Here is an 11252-nt window from a genome sequence, read left to right as displayed (position 1 = left end):
CTCAGATTAAATACCCCCCATCTTGCAGCCTCATAGATTAATTGACCCATCTGGCCTACGTGAACCCCTTCAGGGCAAGCATGGGGAGCACACCCCATCTCATGCCCACAATTTAAGAAGGATGTTGATGAATTGGAGAGGCGTCAGAGAACAGCCATGAGAATGATTAAAGGATTAGAAAACCTGCCTTATAGTGACACACTCAAGGAACTCAATGTATTTAGCTTAACAAAGAGAAGGTGAAGGGGTGACTTGATCATGGTCTATAAGTATCTACACAGGGAACAAATATTTAATAATGGGCTCATCAATCTAGCAGAGAAAGGTCTAACTGTTACCTGACCACCTGGGTTCTGATATTAATGCATTTACGAATTGACATGACACTTGTTTGAAATTGACAGAAAGGCTTTAATTATTATACTTATAAAATGAGCCTCCAAATCAAAAGTCCAGTATATATTAGCTGCAAAAGCAATTTTCCTCATCAATGCAGGCAAGAGGCGGTGTTTTCAAGTCTTGACAGCTTCTCCGAGAGCTTGGATCCATAGTCTTAGAGGAAAGCTGGGCAAGATGACAGTTCTGTGTCTGGAATGATTTCTCAGTCCTGAAGCCCATTTGCTAGTGGGATTACTTCCCTCTTTATATGCTTTAAGTTTAGTGTTTTCAATGCATTTTTGAAATTACATGAGAGAACAAAGGAAACAAAAACAACACGGGAAAGATCTACATGTTTTTGTTCAGTTTAGAAGTTGTTTGCCACCTGGATTTTGTTTAATCAACAATCCAGCACTTCTTTGTCACAGAGTTCCACCCTTTCCTAACAAAAGGGGGCTGGGGTTTGTTGAGATGAAAGTTGAATAATACCTGAGGTGGCACTCATCAGAAGATAGGATCATAAGGTATCCCCCAAGGATACGGAGCCACTGAGATTAGATGAGTTAATTACAGAATATAATTTTGTTAATGAGACTGGGCAGTCAAGCAATTACCTTAATGAAATACCAGACATGGAAAAACAGCACATGTGTGATGCAGTAAGAAGCAATCACTTCTTTTCAAAACGGGATTCCAGCCACCTCCATACTTTTGCAATATGCTTCTTATTAGTAACATTTGGTAGCTTAATTTTATAAGTAGGCCCAGCCTAGCTTGAATTTCATAGTCTACAAACACAGTCCAATGGCTGGAAGTTGCACTGAGACAAATTCAGACTGGAAATAAGGTGTACATTTTTAACAGTGGGGGTAATTAACCATTGAAACAATTTACCAAAGGTCATAGTGGTTTCGCCGTTGCTGGCAATATTACAATCAAGAGTGGATGTTTTTCTCAAAGTTCTGCTCCAGGCATTATTTTGGGGCAGGTCTCTGGCCTGTACTACCCAGGAGGTCAGACTAGATAATCACAGTGGTCCCTTCTGGCCTTGGAAACTAGGAATTTATGAGTATCATCTCCATTTTACAGGTGGGGAAACTGAAGCACAGAGCGGGGCCATGCCATGCCCCAGGTCATCCAGGAAGTCAGTGGAAGAGCTGGGAATAGATCCCAGGTCTCCCGAGTTCTCTATTCACTACCCTCCCTGGGCAAAACAGCAGCAGCCAGTGAGGGTGCAAGTGTGGGATGGCACTCCTTGGATTACAGGGCCCACGTGTCTCCCTGGAGGTGGGGAAGCAGATGACACGGTCACTAACCTGTTCTGTAACTGTTATTCTTCACGTGTGTGGCACACACCCATTCCGCTCCAGCAGTGTGCACGCCCAGCGCACCAGGGTTGGTGCTTTTCCCTAAGCAGTGCCAATTTGGGTGGCACACGTGCCCTCTGCTCCCGCACAATGGTACAAAGGGCAGCGCTGCCCCGTGCTTAATTTGTAGTGAAAGAGGCTCAAGCAATTAGGGGCCGGGGCTCAAGCAATTTTTATTTTACATTCATAGCTAATGCAGCAAGCCCAGAGGAGCTGGGGCTAGGAACTACCAAGCCGAGAAGTGCCAGGGCTGAGCCCTGGCACAAATTAAGCATTGGACCTGCCCCTGACCCCCCCTCAGTTCCTTCTTACACTCCGATGTCGAGGGGGAAGAGGGTGGATTGTGGAAAGGACACATGCAACACATCTTGAAGGACAATAGTTATAGACCAGGTTAGGAACCATTTTCTTCTGCTTCCAGTGATTGCACTTGTAGGTGACTCTCAAGCAGTTCGAACTAGAGGGGGGGCTTGGACACCGCACATCTAAAATGTAGCAATGCCTCAGGGAGGCTACGACAGGGCAGAATGGCTCATAAAAGGAGGAACTGATGGCCAAGCTGTGGCCCTACGAACGTCTGTGGTAGGCACTTGAGCTAGAAAAGCTGCGGAAGTTGCGTGAGGCCTTGTTGAGGGTGCTGTCACCCACCTGGCGGGGTTCCTTTGGCAGTGTCATGGCACATGCAAATACAGGAGGGAATCCCCCCACAAGATCCTTGGCTTCGAAACCAGGTGGCCCTTCAAGCCCTCTGCCCTTGCCACGAACAACTGGGAAGAGGCCTGAAACAATCTAGTTCTGTCCAAATAAGAGGCTAACATCCTTCTGCCATCCAAGGTACAATGCTTCTCCTCAGCCTTATGAGAACGAGGTTTAGGGAAGAAAGTCGGTCAGTATATCGCGTGACTGAGATGGAAGTCTGAGCCGACTTTAGTCACGCACTTTGGATGATGGTGTAAACACATATTGTCCTTGCGAAAAGCTGTGAAGGGAAGATTAGCTACCAAGGTTCACGCTCCCCCATTCTTCTTGGGGAGGTAATTGCTACCACAAACACCACTTTCATGGGCAGATGAAGTAAAGAGCAGGTAGCCACTAGTTCAAAGGGTGGACCCAATCCACCCTGATGACAGTAGATTTAAATCCCAAGGAAGGATAGAATCTGCTGCCTGGGGATAAAGTCTATCCAGATCCTTTCAGTATCTAACTGATGTGATTGGAGAACACCAAGCGACCTGCGATTGGAGAGTGGAAAGCGGTGATAGGTACTAGGTGATCCCTGGCAGAACAAACGGATAGGCCTTGTTGTTTCAGACGGGCAAATAGTCCAGAACATGTTTTTATTCTGAGACCATGCAGAGAACCGTTTCCACTTTCACAGGTAAGCGTATCTAGACAGAAGGCTTTCTGCTCTTCAGGAGGACGTTTTGCATGTTCTCTTCATCTCTTGCGAAGTCAACCAAGGAGCATCTATGGCGTGTGATGAAGAGCCGCCAGGTTGGGATACAGCAAGCGAGCATACTCTTGTGGGATCAGGTCTGGTTCTGGAGGTAGTGTCAAGGGAGGTCTGGCAGAGAGGGTCAACAGAGTAGAGAACCACTGCTGAGGAGACGAAGCCAGTGCTGTAAGGATTGCGTGAGTGTGAGCCTTCTTGCTTTTGAGCAACACTCCGGGAAGAAACAGCACCAGAGGGTTAACATACATCAGTTTGTCATTCCAGGGTAAGAGGAAGGCATCTGTGGCAGATCCCTGACTGTGACCTGCTCTTGAACAGAAATGAGTCTTACCAGATCAGACCTGAAAGACCACTCATGATCCGGCCCTCTGAAAGCACCACGTATTATATATTAGTGGTCCGGACTTTGTTCTGTTTGCACATCACTCATGTGACCAAGTCCTGATCACTTGTAGCTAAGCCCCATTCATTTTTAGTTCCGTTATCAGTTCCTCTTTAGCTGTTGGGACAAGATTTAATAAAGAATTTCTCCCGTGGTGGCGGCAACGCTTTTTGAGTTAGGAAATGGTTCTCTCTACTGTGTAGAGATTCCACTGGCCTTTCAGTGCTGACGGCATGAGACCTCCCGAGTATGGCATTCAAATTTAAGTCCTCCCATGATCACGCAGATTTTTTTCTGCACATGATGGTGCGTAAGGAGCTGATCACCCTATTCCCTAGTGTGATTTGGTGGCTGCAGCAGACACCAGCTAACATCCCATCTTGGGCTTTATCTGTTAAGACCTTGATCCATAAACATTCAAGATCATTTTCTTCCATCATCAGTGGGGGAAGAGGAAGGCTGGGAGTATTTAACCCCTTGGAAGCGGGGGGTGTCAAATTTCCTAGGTCAGCTGGGGGGCTCTCGCCAACTGCCCCTCCCCTCATAGCAGTCAGGCAACCCATGGGTTGTGTGGTGCTGGATGGCTGGATTGGGCCATCCCTCAAAGCAGGGTGCAGGAGCCAGAGCGCTTGATCCTGGAGGTGGAGAGCACCAGTCCCATTTTGCGCTCGGTGTAGGGTGGGTAGCGCAGGGCGTTCATGGCCTCCAGGCCCATGTTGCGCAGGAGGCAGGCGCGGTGGTGGGAGAAGGTGTCGAAGCTGAACTTGCCGTGGTACAAGCCCAGCCCGCTGTTCCCTGAAAACAGAGCACAGCTGAGATCACGGCAGCACAGGGCACGGCACGGCCACGCCCACCCCCACGGTACAAGCCCAGTCCCCTGCACCTTGCCCCACACACCCTGGCTCAGACACGGCGCAGGCGCTGGCCTGAGTCACACTGGAGGAGACCCAGCCAGGCAGAGGGGTCCTGGGCTGAGCCATGCAGACCAAACGCCCCCAGCTGAGGCGCTGAGTATGCACCGACCCTGGGCTGAGACGCTGGGCCCTGCCCCAGCTGGTGTCTCTGCAGGCGGCTGGTTCAGCAGGGGGAGGCCGCACGCTTTTCTAGGGCTGGGTCTCCGCGAGGCTCAGGACAGCGACGGCTGGAGCTGGTAGAGCCAGGCCCCGACGAGCCACAGCCCTTTGCAGGAGCTCCAGCACAGACAGGCCCCTTCCCCCAGCCGTGCGCGCTGGCACCTCCCAGGGGCTCAGCCCCAGGATGGGAGGCAGAGAAGAGGGGGCGGGTTGAGGGCCCAGACGTACCAATCCCACCAAAGGGCAGCGAGACCAGCATCATTTGCATCATGGCGTCGTTCCCGCCAAAACCGCCGCTGCTCGTCCGCTCCAGCACCCGGTGCACCAGCTGGGGGAAGCAGAAATGGACGGTAAGGGAGCCCCATTCCCGGCTGATACCCACCCACAGCTCACCCCACCAGCTGGCCCGGAACCCCTCCAACCCAGCTGTGTCCCACCAAGAGGGGTGACCAGGCCTGGGCCGGACAATGGGAGCTGGGAGTTAAAGCAGAGCCGTTCTTCTGTGGAGACAGGCCCCAGGGCTGGGTCGCCTGCAAACGCTGCCCCCACCCGGCCCAGAAGGGAATGGGTGAAAGGCCGGTGCCAGCATGGAGTCCTGACGCCGGGCATGAGTCCTTGGCCAGAACTGGCCGTAGATCCCTGCCCCGCACCTTGTTGTTGGAGGTGAAGACGTACACGGCCAGCGGCCGCTCCCGGCTGTTGATGAAGGCGATGGCTTCGTCCACGTTGCCCACAGTGACGATGGGGAGGATGGGCCCGAAGATCTCCTCCTGCATGGCAGGTTCCGACGGCTGCACGTCCACCAGCACCGTGGGGGCTGCGGGGAGAGGGCGTGGGCATCACTCACGGCACAGGGACACATGGCACCCCTCACCCGCCATGCGTCTGCCCCCATCCAGCCCCACCCCCAGCCCTGCCCTGGCACAGGAGCGCCCCACACGCGTATCTCCAACATCGGGGCTGCCACGGCCCGGCCTGGCACTTCAGCACAGAGCCCAGCTCCCTGACATGGGCACCCCAGAGCCCAACTCCCTGGCACCGGGGACCTCACCGACGTAGCGCTCCCTCTCGTCCGTCTGCCCCCCGATGGCCACGCGCCCGCTGCCCAGCAGGGCCCGGATGCGCTGGAACTCCCGGTCACTGATGATGCGGGCGAAGTCGGGTGACTCCTGAGGGTTGGGGCCGAAGAAGTCGGTGATGGCGCGGCGCAGGGCGGGCAGCAGCTTCTCCTGCATCTCCATGCTGCAGAGCACGTAATCGGGGGCGAGGCAGGTCTGCCCTGCGTTGAAGCAGCGCCCCCAGACCAGCCGGTTGGCCACGTTCTGCAGGTCGCACTCGTCAGCCACGTAACAGGGGTTCTTGCCCCCCAGCTCCAGCGTCAGCGGCGTCAGGTGCTTGGCCGCAGCTGCCATCACGATCTTGCCCACTCGGGGGCTGCCTGCGGGAGTGGGGGAGACGCATCAGGGCAGAGACCTGCTGCTCCTTGACCCCGCCTGGGGTGCCAGGGGCTCGGGGTGCAGGCAGCCACGGCCTCACCCAGGAGGGAGAAGGACTTTGCATCTGGCTGGGGCCCAGTGCCCCTCAGCCCCCATCTTCAGGGACCTCAGGGCTCAGTGTCACTCAGCTGGGATCCCACCCCTGGGAGCCCGCTCCTGGCCCAATCAGGACAACACGTGGTCACCAATTGCTCTGGGGCAGTCCCCTGGGAGAGGGAAGGGCCAGGGTCTGTGTCTGTGGGGGGGGGGCTGGATTGTGCCCCATGGAGTGGAAGGGGGTCTATGGCGGGGGGCTGGGTGAATCGGGACTTACCAGTGAAGAAGATGTAGTCAAACTTGTTCTCCAGCAGCTGGCTGGTCTCCTCGGGACCCCCGGTCACCACGGCAAAGCAGTCCTGCAATGGGAGAGGGAGAGTGTGGGGAGAACCTGTCCCATCCCCTTTACTCTGCCCCACCCTAGCCCATCCACACACTGTGCCCCCTCTGCTCCTTGGGGCCTTGTCCCCGTCACGCTGGCTGCCGGGGCTGACTGAGCATCATGGGGAAAGGGGCCCTGGGGCCAACTCAGTGGGGGGGAGGGCAGGGGCTCAAGGGAGGGCCGGGCGTGGTCCAAGGTGTGTGGAAGTGTCTCAGTGTAAGGGGGCACAGGAGGTGGGCGTGGTGCCAAGGGAGGGGGCAGCTCCTTACACGGTCCAGGTAGGTGGGCAGCACCTCAGCCACGAGCGTCTCAGTGCTGCTGCTGATCTCAGAGGGCTTGATGAGGACACAGTTCCCTGGGGGGGCAGGCGGGACGTCACTTAGAGCGCAGACACCCCTGTCCCCCAGGGCCTCGCTGTTGCATCCCTACCCGCCATTGGGGGGCCCCCAGGAGGTGTCCTCAGAGAACAAACCGGGAGCCTTGTTTGGGGCTGGATCGGGAGCCCTGTTCCAGAGAACGTGGGGACGTGCTGCAGATGGGGCTCTCCCTAGGGCAGGTTCCAGGTTGGGGGGGTGGGATCCATGCTGGGGAGGCCCCGGACTCACCGGCAGCGATGGCCCCGACCAGGGGTATCAGGATGAGGTGCAAGGGGTAGTTCCAGGGCCCGATGATCAGCACCACCCCGTAGGGCTCCTTCCGAATGAAGGCCGTGTCCAGCTGAGTCACCTGCAGGAGAGGCTGAGCATCAGGAGCTGGGGGCAGCGGGTCACAGGCCCTGGGGAGATGGGGAGTGAAGTGGGCTCTGGGGGACATGTCCCAGCTCAACCCTGGGTGCTTGTTCCCATCCACCCCAGAGCTAGGCCTGGCCATGTGTTTGCTCTCCCCCCCACAGCTCAGCCCCAGTGGCGTGTCCCCCCCGTTACCAGGTTCTTGTCCACGAACTCGTCCTTCATCCAGCTGGACAGGTTGTTGAGCACGTGGTTGACCTCGTTCCTGACCAGGATAATCTCAGAGAGCTCCGCCTCGAAGGGGGGCTGGGGGCACAGAGAAGCGATAGCTTCATCCCCTGCCCACGAGGGGACCTCCCCTGCCCCTGGACACACAGCTCTGCACATCCACCACCACAGACTCCAAGGGCGGTGTGGGGCGGAGACACAGCCATCCTGGGGAAGGGACCAACTGGGTGCAGCTCACCAAGGTGGGGGCAGATGTGGTCCATTCTCCACCCCCCGCATCTAAGGGCCCCTCACGGGTCAGTGCGGTCCCCAGGCTAGAGGGGCCTGGACTCCTCGCTGACGCCAGGCTCTCACACAGCCACATGGGTGAGCGAGGCCTTCTGCCATCGCCAGGCAGCCGTGGGGCGCCATCCCATTCTGGTGAGACATCCCTGGCCTCGGTTCTCCTCACCTTTGTCACCATCTGGCTGGACCCCAGTAACGCGAGAGACCCGGGCACGGAGCCATCTGCCCGCAAGAAACTCCAGCTGGGGCAAGTCACCACAGCCCCTCCCCTCAGTGCCATGGGCTGCCAGGAGCCCCTCACCCCGTCCTCCTGCCCTGCACTAGCACCCCATGGACTAGAGAGACACGGGCTGTGTCTGTAGCTTCACGGTGCTCCATGGCCTGGACCCAGGGTATCTAACAGAGCCTAAAGCCCTGGGATGGGGGCTGGGATCAACAGCTCTGCTCCTCGTCCTCGGGCCTGGGGGACTCTCTGCCACCAGGGCAAAGCTCGTCTGTGCCAGAGACAGAGCGTCAGTGGGGGCCGGTCACAGCCCAGGGAATGAACTGCTCCGGGAACTAAAGGTTGTCCCAAATCTTCTCCCTCCAAGGTCCAGGCGCTGCTCCCACCAGCCTTCGCTGACAGCAACCCAGAGCAGCCAGGGCATTAACAAGACCCTACCAAAACAGTCCTGCCCTGCACACACAATCCCACCCCAGGAGAGGAGAGAGCTGGGATCACATGCCTCAGTCACCTCGCTTAGTGCACGACCGACGGCATTCGGCTCCTGTGGGGATGAGGGTGGGCCAGGAACCTGGGCAGATGAGACCCCAGTGCCCCACTGAGCTCTGTGCTGTGGGGGATCCCCAGGGAGACTCCACAGCCCCCTGGCCCTGCACTACAGGGAGACCTGCTCCCCTGCCCTACACTGGGCTCTGAGCATAACCCTGCCCGGCCTGGCTCACCTTGCGCATGTCCGAGGCCACGGCATCCAGGATGGGCTGCTTCTTGTCGTCCAGGAAGCGGCCCAGCGCCTCCAGCTGGGAAACCCGCTGCTCAACGGTGCGCATCTTCCCCGCGAGCCAGGCATCGCGCAAGCTGCTCACCAAACCCACGTAGGGGTTCATGCTGGGAGGAAGGGGGGCAGGTCAGCCTGTGCTGGGAGACCTGGAGTCCCTGCCCCATCCCCAGCTCTCCATCCACACAGCCAGCGACCCCCACCCTCTCCACAGCCACCAATCCTTTCCCTCTGCCCGTCCCCACAGCCTCTGAGCCTTCCACCCCACTGCCGCTCGCCCATCCCCACAGCCCCAACTGTTTGTCTCTGTCCATTGTTGCACCTGTGAACCTGCTTTCCTCAACCCTACCCCACCTGACTCCTGCCCCTTCGAACCCTGCTACTCCATTCAGCCCCATGGCCTCTGAGCCCCTGACCACAACCATCTCCATGGCCCCCAACCCTGACTCCTTTGGGGGGGGGGGCTAAGCAGTGGGGGGGCCTGCCCCCTTATTCCTTGGGGCTTGCAGATGGGGAGGGGGGTGATCCAGCCCAGAGGGGCCCAAAGGGGTGGGGATTACAGGAAAATCAGGGACTGGGAAGGAGGGGGGCACTTGCAGCCCTGACTTGGGCTCCTTCCCCTAACCCTCTTCTGCCCCATACTTAACAGCGCCATGCAGCAAGCCCCGCCCTCACTGCCTACTCGCCCCACCCCCTGCAACAGGCCCCGCCCCCCGTACCTGAATCTCTCGGCGCCAGGTAGCCGCCACTGCCCTTTTGTTGTGCTTGGCTCAGCCCCGCCCGCTTCCCGTGGCGCTGCTGCTGATTGGGCAGCGGCCCTTGGGCGGAGGGCTGTGATTGGCTGGGCCGGGGCCGAGCCAGGGGAAGGAGACGGGGTGTGGCTGTGGCGTGCCGGGTTCAGCTTCCCACGCTACGCTGGCTGCTATTTCCTGGTTGCACCTTCCTCCCCATCCCCGCCGGAGCCACCAGCGCCCGGCCAGGCTTAGAGCAGCTGGGACTAGAGCCGGAGCCGGGACTCCTGGGTTCTCTCCCTGGCCCCGGGGGGGGGGGAGTGGGATGTGGTGGCAGGGGCAGCTGGGAGCCAGGGCGCATGGGTTTTATCTGGCTCTGCCCTGCAGTTCTTGGGAGCGCTGATTTATCTCCCCAGCAGCTCTGACCCGCCTGGCCTGAGGACCCGCATCTCACCGAGGTTGGGTCTGCCCCGCCTGTGCTGTGGGTTGGGGGAGACTGCCATTGGGTGCTCTCCCCAGGGAGATGTTCTGAAGGGCTGGGACTGGCGGCTCAGCCCAAGACCCCTGCACTGCCACTCCCCTCCTAGGCCTTAATCCTGCTGGTGACCCTGTGGCAGCCAAGAGGGCTTGGCCTGGACTCCCTTTGGGGTGTGGGGGTCAGGCTGCCCCAAGCCTTAACCCTGCTAACCCACCCACTTGGCTCTACTGCTGACGGTGACCCTCAGAGCTTGGTCTCCTGGTGTCCATAGGCAGTCGGTCCCTCACCCAGCAGCTTTGGAGTCCATCTTGCCTGTGTCTCTGTTTTGAGGCACGCTGTTATCCTTGAAGGCGTTGGTGGCTTCAGTCAACCGTGTCTTTGATCTACAGACAATCATAGACCTGGTTAAAGTCAATGGCTGTGCTAAGCACCTGTCATTCAGGCTAAAGGAATCGAGCAATTAAATATCCCTTTGTCTACTGATAGCTGGAAACTAGGAAGCCACTGTCCAAGGCAACGCTCATGGCAAAGCTAAACACAGGCTAATGGATTTCCCTGGGATTGATTGCAAATTTGGGGGGGGGGGTGGAGCAAGAGAGAGAACTGATTGCTTGTGTCTGTGTGTGTGAGGGAAGAGACTAGAGCTGCCAGAGATGCAGCCAAGAACATGGCCCAGGAGGAAGGAGAGACTGGGCTTTCTTTGGGTAGGAAGCTCACTGGAGGGGCAGATTTGGATTTCTGAGCCAGGGAACTGCCTCTTGTTTGTCCCTGCTAAGTTCAGGGGACAGGACTCTGCCTTCATTCTTTGGGGAGAAATGGGATTGACCCAAAGAACAGCCCTGACACGTAGCATCCATTTCTCCTAATCATCTAATGGAAACAGCCTGGCAAGTCCCTGAATGAACCACTCAGGCCAAAGGACAACAGTGTTTTTAGCTGCAAAGGGAAGAGGAAATGCCCCCCAAATGCTGCATCTGACCCACCTGGGGGGCAGGGGGTGTGCCCTGCTGGGGCTGTGGGTATGAAGGCTTAACACATCCTGTGAACCCTTCATTTGCTGGGCCTAGGGGCTCGGTCCAGAGCAGAGGTGCTGTTCAAGGGCCTGACTGCACTGCAATAAACACCCACGGCTGGCCCACCTCGGTGGACTCAGGCTTATGGGGCTCTGGCTGCAGGGCTAACAATAGCTGTGCAGATGTTCAGGCTGGCGCTGGAGCCTGGGTTCTGGAACCGTCCC

General features: G+C 57.5%; 1 protein-coding gene across 2 annotated transcripts; it reads right to left on the bottom strand.

Moving 5' to 3' along the window:
- Positions 1 to 425: 425 nt before the first annotated feature.
- On the bottom strand, positions 426 to 10626 carry LOC137154809 (aldehyde dehydrogenase family 3 member B1-like). Of its 2 annotated transcripts, XM_067550641.1 has the most exons (10): positions 10303 to 10626; positions 8754 to 8916; positions 7491 to 7601; positions 7173 to 7293; positions 6837 to 6922; positions 6463 to 6544; positions 5705 to 6091; positions 5304 to 5470; positions 4882 to 4981; positions 426 to 4375 (listed from the first exon to the last, which is right to left on the bottom strand). In XM_067550641.1, the coding sequence occupies exons 1-10, from the start codon at positions 10410 to 10412 to the stop codon at positions 4182 to 4184; spliced, it is 1521 nt and encodes a 506-aa protein (XP_067406742.1). In that variant the 5' UTR covers positions 10413 to 10626; the 3' UTR covers positions 426 to 4181. The 2 variants fall into 2 exon arrangements, with proteins under 2 accessions (XP_067406742.1, XP_067406741.1); XM_067550640.1 differs by lacking the exons at positions 6837 to 6922; positions 7491 to 7601; positions 8754 to 8916; positions 10303 to 10626 and having other exon boundaries at positions 7173 to 7294.
- Between the last annotated feature and the right edge of the window lie 626 nt (positions 10627 to 11252).

The sequence above is a fragment of the Emydura macquarii genome, unplaced genomic scaffold, assembly GCF_026122565.2.
Source record: "Emydura macquarii macquarii isolate MOO-44397 ecotype Brisbane River unplaced genomic scaffold, CSIRO-AGI_Emac_v2 contig_1305, whole genome shotgun sequence".
In the NCBI taxonomy this organism is placed as follows: Eukaryota; Metazoa; Chordata; order Testudines; family Chelidae; genus Emydura; species Emydura macquarii.
Note: the sequence above shows the minus strand (reverse complement) of the source record. Positions and strands in the feature narration are given on the sequence as shown.

Excerpts from the sequence above, each read along its gene's own strand:
- LOC137154809 (XM_067550641.1), bottom strand. The coding sequence starts at position 10,412 with ATGATTGTCTGTAGATCAAAGACACGGTTGACTGAAGCCACCAACGCC. Across the intron at positions 8,917-10,302 it reads ATGGACTCCAAAGCTGCTGG|CATGAACCCCTACGTGGGTT; the intron begins GTGAGGGACCGA and ends CCTTCCTCCCAG. Across the intron at positions 6,923-7,172 it reads GGTCGGGGCCATCGCTGCCG|GGAACTGTGTCCTCATCAAG; the intron begins GTGAGTCCGGGG and ends CTGCCCCCCCAG.